General features: G+C 42.6%; 1 protein-coding gene across 4 annotated transcripts; it reads left to right on the plus strand.

Moving 5' to 3' along the window:
• Positions 1–1,282: 1,282 nt before the first annotated feature.
• On the plus strand, positions 1,283–14,715 carry nbr1b (NBR1 autophagy cargo receptor b). 4 transcript variants are annotated; one of them, XR_003411011.2, is made up of 23 exons: positions 1,283–1,508; positions 2,370–2,432; positions 2,586–2,604; positions 2,708–2,730; positions 3,034–3,252; positions 3,621–3,698; positions 4,325–4,521; positions 4,736–4,861; positions 5,126–5,329; positions 5,472–5,631; positions 6,039–6,308; positions 6,745–6,876; positions 9,140–9,215; positions 9,523–9,633; positions 10,496–10,654; positions 10,755–10,964; positions 11,228–11,696; positions 11,848–11,939; positions 12,025–12,094; positions 12,398–12,494; positions 12,596–12,750; positions 13,257–13,369; positions 14,233–14,715. XR_003411011.2 is itself a non-coding variant. In XM_027015691.2 (22 exons), the coding sequence occupies exons 1-22, from the start codon at positions 1,407–1,409 to the stop codon at positions 13,300–13,302; spliced, it is 3,078 nt and encodes a 1,025-aa protein (XP_026871492.2). In that variant the 5' UTR covers positions 1,283–1,406; the 3' UTR covers positions 13,303–14,715. The 4 variants fall into 4 exon arrangements, 3 of the variants coding, with proteins under 3 accessions (XP_026871492.2, XP_026871494.2, XP_026871493.2); XM_027015691.2 differs by having other exon boundaries at positions 13,257–14,715; XM_027015693.2 differs by having other exon boundaries at positions 9,556–9,633; positions 13,257–14,715.
• The last annotated feature ends 1,533 nt before the right edge of the window (positions 14,716–16,248 follow it).

A 16,248-nucleotide genomic window follows, 5' to 3' on the forward strand; every position in this document is an offset into this window, starting at 1 on the left:
CAGTGCTGGGATAGACGTGGTTTATAGGATCCGTGATTAGCCTTGTATTTGTTTTTTAGTAGGAATGAAATGTCGAAATATTATATTGTAATTTTGCTATAATGCTGTCCTAACGATATAATGCTGTCTCATTTATAAATACATTTCTTTTTCTTCACCTAACTAAACAATCAATCAGCATGGTCTTAATGAACATAATGAGAAGTAAATAGAAAGAAAATACGAGTGGCCTGAGCCACATGACGATTTAAAGTACTTAAATTCAAACATGCTTTTCGTTATTTTTCCAACCAAATCGTACAAGAAGATCCTCTTACACATGGTCTTCTCATTCGTTCTCCCAAATTGTGGAATAATGCACAAAATAATGTGAATGTGAAGGCTGCTTCTACCATCATAGCCTGTTCATAGCCTACATGATGGGAACTTTACAGTCCATGTTCTGATGTTGGAGAACCGCTTTCTCAGACCCTTGTTTGTATTAATCCTTTCCCCCAACATTACCCTTTTTTCCCAAACAACCTCTTGCTGAGACTTCTTAGTTCCATTCTCACGTGCAGTGGCGCGTGGTTTGACGTTGGTGACCAGATTCCTTTTTGCACTCGGTTTTAGCATGTGCTGGTGCTGAGAAGAGGTTATACTCAGGGAAAGTTTTTTAAATACACGCAGTACCTTCATTTTCATCTTTCAACATTACAATGAGCATCATAATGTCTCATTGTGGGGTCGAACCGTAGTATAGCTGGTATTTGCTACCCTCGTGAGGAGAAAAGGTGCAATAACACACCCTATAGCTCAGTATCTGTTCTGTTAAATGTGAAATAGTGGAGGTGGTTGTTATAGGCTGTAATATTATATGAAAACACAGACTGGGTCCAGGAACTGACCGGTAATTCACAGAATGTAGCTTATTATATAAAGTGTCTTGAACAATAGTAAAAAACAAAACAAAACAAAACAAAACAAAACAAAATAACAGCAGCAACAACAAAAAAACCCAGGGGAGTAGGCTTAACAGGAATAGTCTAAAACGTGCTTTTACCTTTAAGTAAAATATAAACGAATGCATTTCTTGGCCATAGTCCATCTTAACGCGTTAAAGTATGTGGACATATGATTTTGTGAACATGCTTCAAGCGAAACCTTTCAGTCAAGCAGCGTATGACAAAGATCATCCCAGACTGATATTCCGCTCGGAAATTCCCGTTGATGGACAGTCGGTTTTTGGCTTTAAAATGACGTCAGGCCTCCTCCAGTCAGGTGATACTGTGGGCGTGTTTACGTCGCTGATGTAAACACAGAAGGCGATTCTCATCAGGTAAATCGCAAGGCCGTAACGTCGAGGCGACTTTTATAAACCATTCTTAATCATCTATGCAACGCCTCGGTGGCGGTTATTGGTAGCCATGGACTTTTACATCAGTCTAAAGGTGAATTTCAGAGGAAACGCGAAGAGTTTTTTGCTGTCCGGATCCGAGACGAAGAGTTGGGAGTCTATGGAGGCCATGGTAAGCCGAGGATGTTCTAGTCATTTTGCGCACTCACCTTGATGGAGGCAGAGGGACCTATTTTTGATAAAGGCACAGGCCTGTGGCAACAAACTCGATATACTCACCGTCTCGGCCAGTTAATTTGTGTAATAACGCGATATTATAATAATAATCGCGTCTTATTGCCCTACATTTACTATGGCATATTACTGGGTATAATCCTACTTGCGTACGCGATGGCGGTTCGTAGCCGCTGACAGTTCCAGGTAAGCTGTCCCAGAGTTGGGTACATGCTGTTGCCCTGATGCTGTAAGACGACCTAACCACCTAAACTCGTGCAGAACTAGCCAACAGTTGGCGCTAAGTTGTTTTTAAAAATTAACGTCATGCTCTTCTTGTTATTTTAATGACGGCATCTGTTTAGTCTAAGTATCTGTAGTAGTACAGGGTATTTTGTTAATAGTATCGATCACTATCGACCGTTTATGGCCAACTAGTACTTGGGTTGGAGGGTTTTCTTAAATCATATGTAGCAAGTATTGGCCTTAATTCGCTCAGGCCTAACAGTCAGCAGCCAGTGAACCTTTATATCCGGTTGGACTGTTGTCAAGAAAACCGAATAACCAAAACCAGGCCCAAATAAAGCAATAAACGCCCACATTCTGGATTTCATCGTTTTGATGTTTAGGCTTTAGACGAGACGAAACGAAACGAAAGGACTAAATTACGTGTTTGACTTGAATAAAGCAGACTCGGGTGTGGTCCTGTTTTTAAAAGGCAGAACATTCCAGTTCATTCCAAAGATAACGTCAAGACCTATTCTGATTTGTAATGTCATGATATTCTAAAGGACATTTTTTTACCCTCCCTACCCCGCAGGTAAAGAGGTCTTTCGGTTTATGCAGTCTACAGTTGACATACTTTGATGAGGAAAATGAAGAGGTCAGTCTGTTGACAAAGTTTTCTCAACCATAGACTGTACTCTACATGAAAACCTCATATGCACACAATTTCATAATTTGAAAAATAACACATTTGTCAAATTGCTTATTTTTGTAAGATACATATTGACAGTGGTATTTTTGTTTGTTATAGGTATCAGTCAACAGCCAGTGTAAGTAATGCATTTCTATCCACAGTATAATCAAAAAGCACAAAAAGACTTTTATTTGTTTGGCTTGTGCAAGTAAATTAGTCATTCAAATGTTTCTTTTCAGTGGAGTACGAAGAGGCTCTTAAGGTAAACAACATCTGATGACCTACATTAATTTTGTCCTTGTTATATGATTATTCTTGCTAATTTTAACTTACCAAGTTAGCAACTTACTTGTTATTTGATCTATGCCAATTGCCACATTTTGTATATCTAGCCCCATTTCCATTTTGATTTGTGTAAATTCTCCTGCTACATATGTCCTACTCTCACTGCACGTGACCTACTCTCACTACATATGTCCTACTCTTACTAAACATGTCCTACTCCTATTACATATGTCCTATAAAAAGGTCTCGCACCTCAGTGACCTTTGTGTTGATCCCCCAGAGTGCAGCAAGACAGGGAAACAGGCTGCAGATGAACGTTTATGAGACCAGGGGCACCACTGGCAGAGTGCCCGGACCGGGACCGGGCCCGAGTCTGGGCCAGACCAAAGCAGGAACTCTGGCAGAGCCCAAGAAGGGCTTCCGCCCACCCCAGCACTGCCCAACGCTGGCACAGGTGGTGAGCCGAAAGGTTCAGGCAGCTGTGCCTGAGGAGGGTTCGGTAAGGATTCTTAAGCTACCGTTGTCTCAGCAACACTGATATGGCTGCTGCTGTTTCCATGGAAGCTGTCTCTAGGACACAGAATTAGGCAGCAACCAATGCCTTTGAGTCTCTCATAAATGTGGTATTAAAATCTGGTTCATTCAGTGTTGATGTCTTGAAACTGGCAAGATAATTAATTTTCTCACAAAGATACAGTATTTTATATTGCAACAAATTTGTCACTGGAAAATGAAAGGGAGTTAATTTATCTATAGTTCATAGGTTGAATGAGATGTGCTAAGTTTAATGTCATACTGTAAATATGTGTGTAATTCTTTCTTTTGTTCTTATGTAAGTGTGCTGATTTGTAGTTTCTGTTTTTTAAGGTGACTCTTAATGAGCTTAAGGGCAGTAAAGTGGAGGACAAGACGCCTCCTGCCTGGTTCACTTCATACATGGAAAAGGTAGGTGGATCTTAAAGGGTAGGTAGATCTTGAAAGGTGGCAGTTTTCCATATTTATCACATTTTCAGCTCTTGCGCAAACCCACTGATCATCATCTTGGTGATATTTATTTAAAAAAACTACATTGTCATATATCGTGTGTTTTTTAATTTCGTTTTTTTTCTTTTGGATCTTTACCCAATTTTATTGTCGCTAATTCCAGCCTGTTAGTTAGGTCTCCCTGTATTGTGTGGTTGCTACCATCTTGGACGGTAGGGTGCGTTTCCTCTGATTTAGGTAAACCTAGCCACTGCATCTCTACGAGCTGTGCTCATATAGCATGACAGGACAGTTTCAACATGCATGTAGGAGAACACTGATCACTTCATTCTGTGCAGCTGGGGTTGCAGAGTGCTGCACTGATGGACAAAGGCATGCAGGGAAAAGGAGACAGAAACTAGGTCGTTCTGCCCACTGAGAGAGTAGTGCCAATTAGACCTAAACTCTCTTATCCACGCATGCATCGTTTGTGGGATTCGTACTATCTCCTAATGACAGAGCGATACCCCAGACAGCTGCATTAGTGTTAAAAATAACATTCATCTCATTTTTCCACATCTGTGTAACCCCACCCTTCCCATCTTCAGTTCAAGGACCAGGTTGTCCGGGAGGCAGTGGAGAAGATCTGTAGGGAGTTTTCAGGCCAGTGCTGTATCCACAAGCCTGTGGGAGCTGAAACCCAGGTCCCTGAGGTGACGTCCTCCACCCTGCCAGGAGCCCCCAGCTCTGCCCCGGCCTGCAGCAGCTGCCGTGGGCAGACTGCAGGTGGAGGCTACCAATGCAGGTGAGGCTGCTGGAAGCGCTCTCCAGGCATTGGACTGATGGACCTGACCTTAGATCTTACTGCATGCAAAATGCTTTTGTTAAGGGAACACATGGTGTTGGGTGAATCTTTTCCAGGCTCTCTTGTTTTCATTAGACATGTGAAGCTGTTTTATAAAGGCAATTTTCTCCTTATTTGGAGTACGATTGTGTTGACGTAGTTTGATATTCCCCAGTGTGTGCACGTCCTGCACTCTATGTGAGCCTTGTAGCTTCTCACACGACCCCAGCCACAACCTGGTGCGGGCCAGAACCCCTCTGTCCATCCCTGAACATGGTTCGCCAGCTCCGGATCACAGCAGGTGCATTCCCCTATTTCCCCTGTCCCCCATATTACATAATCACACTCTTCTACCCCCCCCCCCCCTTTTTTTTTTTTCTTTTTTTAATTTTATTATTATTTTTTTTTTAAGTAGCCTGCATACAAGTGTGTTCTTGCCGAGCTACTATGTATATTTGTGGAATAAAATCTACAAAAAAAAGCATACATCTCACTGCCTTTGTCATATACAATATATAATGAAGTCACACAGTTTAACCAGGCTCATGCACGCGTGCACGTTCAGGTTCTACAGGCGGGGGGACCGGAGCTTCCGCAAGGCGGAGAAGCAGCGTTTGAAGGCGGAGAAGCGGCAGCTGAAGGCGGAGGTGAAGGAGATCAGGAAGCAGCTGCGGATGGAGCGGAGGGGGCTGCAGTGGGGCCCCAGCGGAGACGGCAGCTCCTCCCCGGTCCTGCTACAGCCGCGTGCCACGCAAGCCAGCAGCCCAGAGTACGACCGCCCGCTCGCCCTCTCTACCATCAGCTCATAATGCCTGATTATCTAATAACCTCTGAGAAATGAACCATGAAAATCTTTCAGCCCACATCTTAAGCTGGCTGTTTGCGCTGTTTGTTCGACCGCTGCACCTCAGGCGTCCGAAGCGCCCGTGTCCCCTCGCTGTGCCCGCCATGACAGCACTGCTGCTAGACGAGAACCTGCCTGATGGGTCACGCCTGCGTCCAGGGGTCAAGTTCATCAAGTACTGGAAGATGAAGAACAGTGGCAGAATGTGCTGGAACTCGGAGACCAAAGTACACACAATGTGTCTCGCTCTCTCTCTCACTCCCTCTGTCTCTGTCTCTCTGTGTGCGTGTGCCACACACACACACGCGCGCGCGCACACACACACACACACTCAAACGAATATAAACACACATGCGCACACTAACATACTCACGTGCATGCAAATGCACTTACATGCACACTTTTATATAAAAGACACACAAATGCACTCACACGCATGTCCATAAATAGTTGCAAGAAAAAAGGTTGTGTGTTCTGACCTTAAAAGACTGAATTTCTCTACTGTCCTCATTTTCATATTTTCTGCTCTTTATATACATAAATTACTGTCATTAAAAACACATAAAATGTGAAAAGGTGTCACAGGCTCCTCTCAAGAAAGCAGCCTGAGTGTGGGTCCTCTGTGCCACTGCAGCTCAAGTTCATGTGGGGTAACCTGGCCGTGGGCTCAGGTGAGAGCTGGAGGGAGGTCCCTGTACCCATGCTGCAGTCCGGCCAGGTGGGCGTGATCAGTGTGGCCCTCTGTGCTCCGACCGTGGAGGGCACCTACACCTCCCACTGGCGCCTGGCACACAGAGGGGAGCAGTTTGGGCCGCGGGTGTGGTGCAGCATCGTCGTGGACCCACACGCTCCTACAGCCATCTCCGCTGATGGCCTGCTCATCTCTCCTTGTGCCACTCCTCAAGTAAGTCCATCAAAATAGCCTTTCTGTGCACTGTCACTGTTTCAGACTTGCAGGTGAGTTCTGCACATCTTAGAAATGGCATATTGTTAGTGGAGACCACTCCTTCAATTAATCCGTTATGGTTTGAAAAGTTAATGTGACTGTAGAAAGAGAAAGCTCTGAGATCCTGGGCTGGACTTATGCATTTTGCTAGAAGCCCAGCTCCAACCACTTACTGTGGGATCCAGAGTAGGCTTGTATCCATGGAGGCAGGAGAGTGGCAAGGTCAAGAACTCATCACAGAGTAGGGAGCTCCTCACAGCCGAGTAGGTTACTCCCCACAGAGTTGGGAACTGGCAAGTTGGGAGTATTAGCGTGAATGTAGGAGTCTAAGATGTGGTTTTCTCTCGAACGACAGTCACTGCGTTGGAGCTGAATCCTTTCCTTGTGCTTTCAGGAGAAATCAGCCCGTACCTTAGAGAGAGAAGAGAAGTGTCGAGCTGCAACCAGGGAACAGCTGCTCATTACAGTAGACCAGGACTGTGAGCAGGAATTCTACATTCCTTCAGTGGACCTCCTCACAGCCCAGGTATACCTCCTCAAACCTACTTCCACCTTAAACCTAAGGCTTGGCCAAAGTTTAGGCAGCCATCTTTGATAACCAAAATCACTTTCTTCCTTTGAAGGCTAAAGGTTTTACCATAAAGGGGGAAAGTTGTGTGGATGATAATGTAGTTACACACTGTACACCTTAGTTTGTAATTACTGTTATTTGATTTAAAAATAAGATTTTATAGCTTAACAATGTCATTTAAAGCAAGTAGCCTGAAGCTTTTTGATCATTGTTTTAGGTAAAATAGCTTCCATTAGGCTACTCATCAGTTACATTAGTCTTGTAACTTCAGTGCAAACTTAATAAAGTAAATGTCAAACACGGGGATCTGATCAACTACAGTTAGACTACACTTGGTGCAAAACTGTATGTATAGTGAATGAAGAGATACAGGGACTTATTCATAAAACTTCACAGTAACCATGCCATCCCAAGCAAAATATACAATACTGTATTTAATTATTCTTTCTAAAGTTACCATGGCAATGATTAGCACACCAGTGTCAACTTACCACTGCATTTAATTCACCTGTGCCCAAGGTAAAAGCCAATCAAAATTGACGTGTGAATGAGACCATGCATTATATGCTTAAAAATAGTTACCCTGTCTTCTGAGTGAGGAGATACAGTATTTCAGTCTAAAACGGAGAGTTGAGTGGTTCACAAATGTCTTCCATTGCAAAACGTTACTGCTCAGGTATAAAAAGTACCCAGATAACAATAGTAAAGCTAGAGATACTTTACTCAGACATTTGCTTTAAAGGTTAAGTCAGTCAAACCTCACTAGAGTGAGAAATGAAACGGATTTACTTTCATATGTACTCAGGTACTAGAAATCCAAAAATAGAAGTAGATGTATAATGAATTAGAGGTGTCACTACACCTCCAAAAAGAATGGGGTGAAATTTGAGTTATCATGTAGTTTGAAACAGTATAAATATTTAGACATATTTATGAGTAAATTTCTGGTGATTCTAAAAAATTATTTTGAAGTTTAATTTCTGATTTATAAACTTATTGAGAGTTCTTTCTCCATTCTCAGAATGTGGATGAAAGCTTCATCTTCTCTTTCTCTTATAGACAAAATCTTTGTTTTCTATAGGACTGGCAAAAACATACTTTGAGCACATGCATTATAATGCTGTGTTCTACTCAAAGCCTAATTCGAACCTTGGAATAAACCAGCACATTCTATGATACAGTAGCAAAAAGGCTACATGGAAGCTGGATAAAACCTGTGCTGCTCTTATTGGTACTAAAATGAATAAATAAACAAAGTTTTGCCTGTACTGGCACAAGTAGCATTAATAAGATAAACCAGAGAATGTGGGAATCTGGGGATGCTGGTTCATCACCTCTTTTTTAATCCTTTTTAATCCTGCTCTGATTTACAATAAACATCTTGGTTATTTTCTCCAGTACTTTCTGACAAACTAAACCATACTTTCAGCGTTATGTGTTTACAACTACAAAGCAATGTAAACTATAAAGTTATAACTATAAAACATGTCTCAATAAACCTTTTCATGAGCAACATCGTTGTTGGTTTGGCTGTGCTCATTATGCTGCCCTCAAATGTCTAATTGGCATCTGAGAGGAACGTCAAAAAATATCTTGGTATGGTAGCAGGATTGAGAGGTGCAACAGATGTTTAATAAATATAACTTACTAAATATAAAGTGTGTATTAGTGCTTTGCAGTAAGAACATTTACCGGACTAGTGAGCTATGGCACACCGCTCAGTGTTCCGTTGTGCTGTGTTCTGCTGGAGAATGTCCAACCCCTCAGCTGAAATGTAGATTTTGGTCGGTTTTGCTACATAGTCTGACTATCTGTCTGTTGGTTCTTGCCTTAAAATAAGTGCTTCAAGCAGTTAAGGAGAGTTTTGGCTAGATCTGCTGCTGTGAGCGGGGTTGGGCCAAACGCTCCCTCACCCCCTGTGGGATTGTGTAAGAATCACTTTGTATTTCATAAATCTAAACATGGTCAGAGAATACTGTTTCTTTGGATGTGTTTTGAAAAGGTAAGCTTTCACAAATGCAGTGCTAAGAGCAAATGAAATGTATTGAAGTAGAGTACAAATGCTTAAAAATGCTGCTGAAACAGAATAGCGACGTTTTTAAGGTACTTCATGACTTCTCTCCCTTAGTTGCCAATTGTCCCACTGGTTCCCCGTCTTCTCTTTGCCTGGTTTTACTCATTTGTACTGGATGTCCTCTTATCTGTCCGGGATCTCTAGGACTTGCTGTCATTTGAGCTGCTGGACATCAACATTGTACAGGAGCTGGAGAGTGTACCAAACAATACCCCAGCTGGTATGGATTTCCAACCACACTACAGGGCTTACACTCTTTATACACATTACACAGATGTTACGTAAGTACTGTCAGCTTCTCAGACTGTACAGCTTGTAATATGACATGTACATTGCTTGATGTAAATGTATTAAATTAAATTAAATTAAAATGGCAGTTTTAACCAAAGCGTTATAAACATGTGTTTATGTGACTGGAGATCAAGAAGAGATGATGCAGAGAGTAATGATAATTTTGAAGCCAAGAGGGTGAAATTTTAATCTAACTCCAGTAATCTCCATGGTTCTCTTATCCTGTTTGTATGTAGATCTTACTCCATGCATCTCCCCTCTGCCCCAAGATGCACTGCTTCAGGAAAAGGACCCTCTAGGGCTGGTCCAAGAAGAGGCAGAAGCCCAAGGAGTCAGTAGTATTCTGGGTAAGACAAACAAACTTGTGTTCATTGGTGCCAGTTGTGTTCACACTAAATATACATTTGTGGGTTTTTTTTTTTTTTTTTGTATTTTCAGATTAATTTAGTTTTGATTAGTTTGGATTTTAGATTAGTTTATTACCTAAAAGACAATTTTAACATCGCAGGTGTATATAGACAATTACATGTTTACGATTCAGAACCAACATCTGTACTTAATGTTGTACTGGGGTATTTAGGTAATGTTAACTAGCATTATTGCAAAGGGAAACAAATCCAAAAATTACTGCCACATGCAGAAGGATTCTGCTTGATAGGGTAATGATGCAATAGAGTAATGTTGTATGCTTGAATAAGATGGGGTTATTAATATAGTATGCTGGAAAAAGTAATAGAGTTTGCATGTAGGCTGTTACATGAAGTACCATGAATTACCACTCATATAACAACCTATATGACTGGTAACATACTTGGTGGGGTAGTTGGCAACACTGGCTCCAACTCATTCAATTATGTTTTTAGTTTATTGTAGCTTTGAGTGTACTAATGGTACTAATAAATCAGTTCATATCTCTAACATATTCTCCTGACTATAGCCTGAGAACCTCTAATAAAAATGTCAAAAATGTGGAGTTTGCGTTTAATTTAAAAAAAAAAAAATCAGTAGCAGAATTGGTAATCACAATAGTCCAGCTGCAAATTAAGTCTGATTTTTGTAGCAATCTACATGCTTTTATTTTAACAACTTGAATCAGCTTTTGTGGTATGTGGTACTTATCTGTGGTACCCTAACATTGCGGGTGTGTGAAGAGTTCTTGGCTACACAGGAGTTTCCTGTGGTATGGTTCCTGGTTGTGTGTGTTTTCAGATGTTACCCAGGGGCCTGAGTTGGGAGGGGTACCAGCGCAGGAGAAGGGAGAAGAGGACATCATTGGGCCTCGGTTTGCAAGCGAATCTGTGATTCGTTCTCTCACCTTGGGGGAGGTGCTAGACCCCAGCATACTTCACGGGAGATGCCCTAACAAAGGTCTGTTTGCAGACATTCTGCCAGTACCGTTACCATGCTGTTAAAGTTGTTTCCCAAAATGCCGTCTTTTCTGAGACTTGACTGACTGTGGTCTTCCCAGTGTTGCGCCCAGCACCCCAAGGCTCAGTGTCCCTTTGTGACTGGAAGTTGGAGAAGGTGGAGAAAGTGACGGACAGCAGGGAGGTCCCTGTCCTAGAACCACATAAAGCAGACAGCGGAGGTGTCCACATCACCCCACCTCACGCACCCACTGAGAGAACCCCAGCACCTACCCCACCCTTGACTGGACCTGGTGATCAGCTCACCAACGGTAACAGTGCTGCCTGAATTTACAAGAACGGAGTATGGATATGAATTTAGCGGCTAGGAGTCTGTAGCATTTGTGTTTATAGCAGTGCTTTGCACATTTTGTTGCTTTCTCTTGACTAACACACCCATTTTTACTCATGAAGGGGATAGAAATAAGCGGATGAGTCGAGTCACTGATATTGAGGGAGGTATGGGTATTGTTTGGAGCAGTGACCCTCGAGTGTGACTTGGGTAGTCAGCCTATTGTTTTCCTTCTGTGGTCAGATGAAGGGAGCGAGTCAGACATTGAGCGAATCTTGGTGGACCCGGCTGGTGGCGAGCGGTTTGAGGAAGAGGAGTCGGGGGAGAAGAAAAAGAAGAAGAAGAAAGAGAAGAAAAGTGGGGAAGAGGAGGGAGCGAAAGACGGGGAGGAAGAGGAGGAGAGCCGCAGCCGCACCTCCTCTGCCTCCTCCGAAGATTACATCATCATCCTGCCGGACTGCTTTGACACAAGCCGACCGCTGGGGGAGTCCATGTACAGCTCCGCCCTCTCCCAGCCCGGTGATGATGAGCCTGTCGGAATGGACCAGCCCGACCCGACCCTGACCCCGACCCTGACCCCGGAGCTCTGCTCAGCAGGCGACATGCACACGAGTATCAATGCTAATGACATGCTCTGTGCATCACAGACGCTGGACTCTGTGCCCCTCATTCCTGTGGTTGTAGTTACACCCAGGGCCTTGGACAAGTCCAGGTGTGTGTGCGGTGGGACTGGGGGTGGGGGTGGGGGTGAGCGGGGGGCAATACCTGCACTTTCAGCAGACGTTCTCAGAGGCTGGAGGAATGACACGTATGAGGTGTTCTACCTTGTGCAATTTGGCTTTTGTGAAATGTGTTCCCTGCAGCTCCAAGCCAGAGGAGGAGGCAGAACCAATAGAGACTCTACAGGATGCAGAATCACAGAAGCTAGAGGAGAAAGATGGCCAGGAACCTCATGGTACACACACACACACACACACACACACACACACACGATCATGAAATCATACTGCTGTGTTTTATCATTGTTTTTGCTGTTGTAGAGCCTGTGTCTGGTCTGTCTGAGCCTGGAAGCTCATGTACAACTGCTAATTCTGAGATCCAGGAGCTCAGGTAATGCAGGTTCCCCTGTGCTTCTGTGGTTTGTTTAGCATGTAGAGCAGCGTGCTATTAACATCAAAGTTAAGGGCTCGGTTCCCAGGGAGAACGGGTGACGTCACACTGAAAAACATGAAAGTCGCTCTAGATAAGAGCATTTGACAAATCCTGTGTAACGTAAATGGGTTCCGGACACAGAATTATAATCTTGCACCCTGAAATCGAGTTATGAGAATGAAATTTCCAAATACTATTGGGTGTGGACTGTAAATCATGTTTATTTCCTCTCTCACTCTCCTTTTCAACCCCTCTTTACAGGGCCAACAGTATCACCGGAGGCCTGGTGAAAGGGGCTCTCTCTGTGGCAGCCTCAGCCTATAAAGCCCTCTTTACTGGGCAGCCAGGCCCTTCCCAGGTCAGTGCATATTATGGGGAAATCCAATTACTGCAGATTCCTCGCATACTCCTGTGGCTAAAGGTGGCATGCACGTCTGTGACCTCATCTGCTCCCCGTAGCTCCCTGAGGAAGCAGCCACTCAGGACGCTATGATGGCGGTGCTAGTGGAGATGGGCTTCGGTGACAGGGCGCTGAACCAGCGGCTGCTGCAGAAACACGGGCGCAACCTGCTCGACGTGGTCAACGAGCTAGTGCACACGCAGGACAACGACTGGTACACCGCCCGCTACTGACGGCACTGTGGCATCGCCAACGGCTGTGCACCTCCTCCTACCCCCCCCCCCCCCCGCCGTGTGTGTTTATTATAGACCATAATCCTGAGTGTCTCCTTGAGCCAGATGAAGGGGTGCAAGGAAGATTACATGACAATGAATGGGGTTGGGGTCATGAGTAGAAAAAGTCATGAGCATTTAATTTCCTGAACACTAGCGTTCGTCCAAGGCCATCTTTGTTAATGTGGTTATATGGACCATAGTCACATCGTCATGGTCATGGGAGAAGACTGCTTAATGGAGAACCTTTGGAAAAACCTCTAAACCAGCAGAAAAACAAACAAAAAGAAAAAGAAGTGAAATTTGCTGAAAAATGTCTTGTCTTATGAGATTATATGATTTGTAGTGTGTTACTAGAATTTTATTTATGATATTGAACTATGAAAGGGGTTGTGTCACTACTTTAAACAGTAGCTGTTGCTTTAAAAAAAAAAAAGTCTTTTCTCAGTTTGCAGAAAGAAGAGGACGTTGCAGTTAGACTGAACTGTGTCTGAACCGCCAAGACTGCCTGTACTCTGACCATACTCTAAGGCTGGGAAGAGATGTGTGGGTAGCCTGCAGGTAGATTGCTGATGGCACTCAGCCAGCCATCTTGACGAAGTCTGCATGACTTTTAGGAATGTATAGCGCAGTCTGCTTTTATGTTGCTTGTGGGAAAAAAAAGCACTTTGGGATGAACCTCGTCAGTCTTGTGACATTTCCTGATCACCATTTCTAATACTCATTACATTCCTAATAATGGTTTCATATCAAACAGGGTTCTACAGGTGTGTTGGCTGCAGTGTGAAATGTTGCTATAGAAATGTGTTCTATCTGTTTTCTTGCTTTTGCCATGCCGTGGGTAAGCCTGCAGGTGTAGCTGACAAAGGGTGGAGTACTGTGAATAATGCCACGGCTCCGCCAGGAATGTGCCCCATTCCGGACACAGGCCTCCTAATGGGGCTGTCTAGCTCTGCATTCGGGAGAGGAATATACTCGGGAGACACATGGATCTAATGGAGTTATTAGTATATGCTCAGAAATTAACAGTAGTAACAATCGTGAAATATTTACACTTTTCTCCAGTTTTGAGGCTGAAAGTGTAGATATACTTGTAGCTAAGAAATTGTGCTCAGTCCAAAACAGAAAATTGACTTTAAATTAAAAATTGATATATATTTTGATAAATAATTAAATTTCTCTTCTACTTGAAATGTAAATGTACCTTAAGATAATTTTTCTTTCTTGGGAGATTTGAACCAACTTTGTGGAAGCAGCAAGCAAACAAGGAAAGCATCCCCCTAAGTGCTGTAATGTACATTCATTAACTTTGTAGGATATATCTGAGAAGCTCATTTATGTCAGAATTTTGTTAGTTTTACGTAAAAGTAGTAGGCTGTGTGAAGTGAGTAATCTCCTCTGGTCTGCTTTATCGACTTGTGTAGTGATTTTACGGCTTGCTACGACGGACGTGTGGATGCATTTGGGTTCCATGCCATCTCTCTACGACTGCTCACTCTTTCTTCAGCACCTTCTGTGTCTTCTGAGTTGTGTCTTCAGTGCGTGCTGGAGTGACTGGAAGTGCAAACAGACCAAAAGGATTTTGCTCTTGTGATTTTTAAAAGTTCTGTCAGCAGGTTTGTGGATGAAGGATGGCTGCATAGTAAATCAGATCATTATCTTCTTTATTTAACATACACCTGATGTATGAATCTAATAAATGTCACGGTAGCTCCACTTTGTCTGTCTTTTACTGTGCAGTTGTAGAACAAACAAGCTTTTGAGCAGAAAAAATAAAAGCGTAAATTAGAGGTTAACCCATGACCAGCCATCTATCTATGCTTAGGTAATGAAACCAGCATCTAGATGTCATGATATTGAATACAGTGCTGTACAGTGTATGAATATAAAAAGGTGGTCAAACTATACTGGAACATGTACTCCACTGAATCTGTTATATCGGTTATTTCAGCACATCTTGGAAGGTACTTTCTTGTTTATGCTATGGATACACTTCTATGCTATGTATGTTTTTCCAACGGAATGACAGCAAAAACAGAAACTACAGTCTTTTTATTTTGCTAACTTTTAGGACTCCCATCCCCATATACTCATTAAAACACACGATATGTCCTAAATGAATGTCACAATCATCTTCTAGCCAATCAAGAAAGGGCATTTTCCATGGCCATGATCTTATTTTTAAAACGTACCTTCCAAGTTATTCGAACTGAGTATTTACCCATTCAATTGTATAAAAGATTATTACAATGGACAAAAGTAGAAAGATATATTTCCCTCTGGAACCACATCATACACATTGTTAAATTCTGCCATTAGGACTCATTTATTACACATTACAAACTTGAAACATTTACCCAGTATGTAAGAATAACACATTGCCACACGCAACCATGGGCATTTTTTTTTGGCCTGTCTGTAGAACACACAGTTTTGTCCTCCTCGTATCTTTACACTGACGTGGCTGGAAGAAAACAAACAAAAATGTACAAACCAACAAAAACAGTTGCACAGTTAGTGCATGGAGAAAGGAAATGAAACACACAGTGGATGGGGTGAAAGTGGACAGATGGGCTTAGCAGGTGTTTAGAGGAACCGGTGCAAAAATCCATCTTATGTCTTATCACAGGTGTGTCTCTTCCCAAGTGTCTTATCCCAGGAAAACTGAGTACAGTTTTGGCCTGACACCACTTTATTAGTAACTGAAAGAAGTGTAATTTTGTCTGCAGTTGAGAATGCTTTGAAAGAAATACTTAAAAGAAATTAAAGTTCAATTAAAAATATATGCAGAGTAGAAACTGACGGCAGGGTTTTGTAATCTATAATCAAGTATGATCTCTGAAAGATGGAGTCTTATTGATCTTCAGAAATCTTTTCTATGACATAAGTTTGTTGGTTCCCTCTCAAACTAACACAAAAGCAGTTTCTTACTGTTTCAGTGTTCTCTAACAATTTGAATAAACACTGTCCAGTACCATATTCTGGGCCTCGATGTCGTCACTATCATCTGATTCTGCTGTGTAGCTGAAAATGACTTCCTCCTTGCCTGCTGTCATTTTTGGAGAATTGGCTTTCACGTTGGCATAGTCACTGTCATTTCGTCTCTCTGGGGCATAACCTCTGCAGTTCTTACTGCCATTTTCTGACTAACAGCTTCATTGATAAAACTGTCACCATCGGATTCATCTTGCTGGAAATGGTTTCTACCTACTTCAATGAGGAGTTGTGAACTTCACTATGTTAATGAGGAGGTGTGAACATTACTATGTTAATGAGGAGTTTTATCCATGGACCTTGTGTCAATAGATAACATCAGCATCAAAAACCTTTTAGTTAACTTGATAGGTTATTCAACAGCATGGTCTTATGATATATTGAATGACTTATTCTTGATCTTGTTACTACACATCTTCCACTTTAATTGCAGTATACTGTAAAGC

The sequence above is a fragment of the Electrophorus electricus genome, chromosome 1 (genome assembly GCF_013358815.1).
Source record: "Electrophorus electricus isolate fEleEle1 chromosome 1, fEleEle1.pri, whole genome shotgun sequence".
NCBI lineage: Eukaryota > Metazoa > Chordata > Actinopteri > Gymnotiformes > Gymnotidae > Electrophorus > Electrophorus electricus.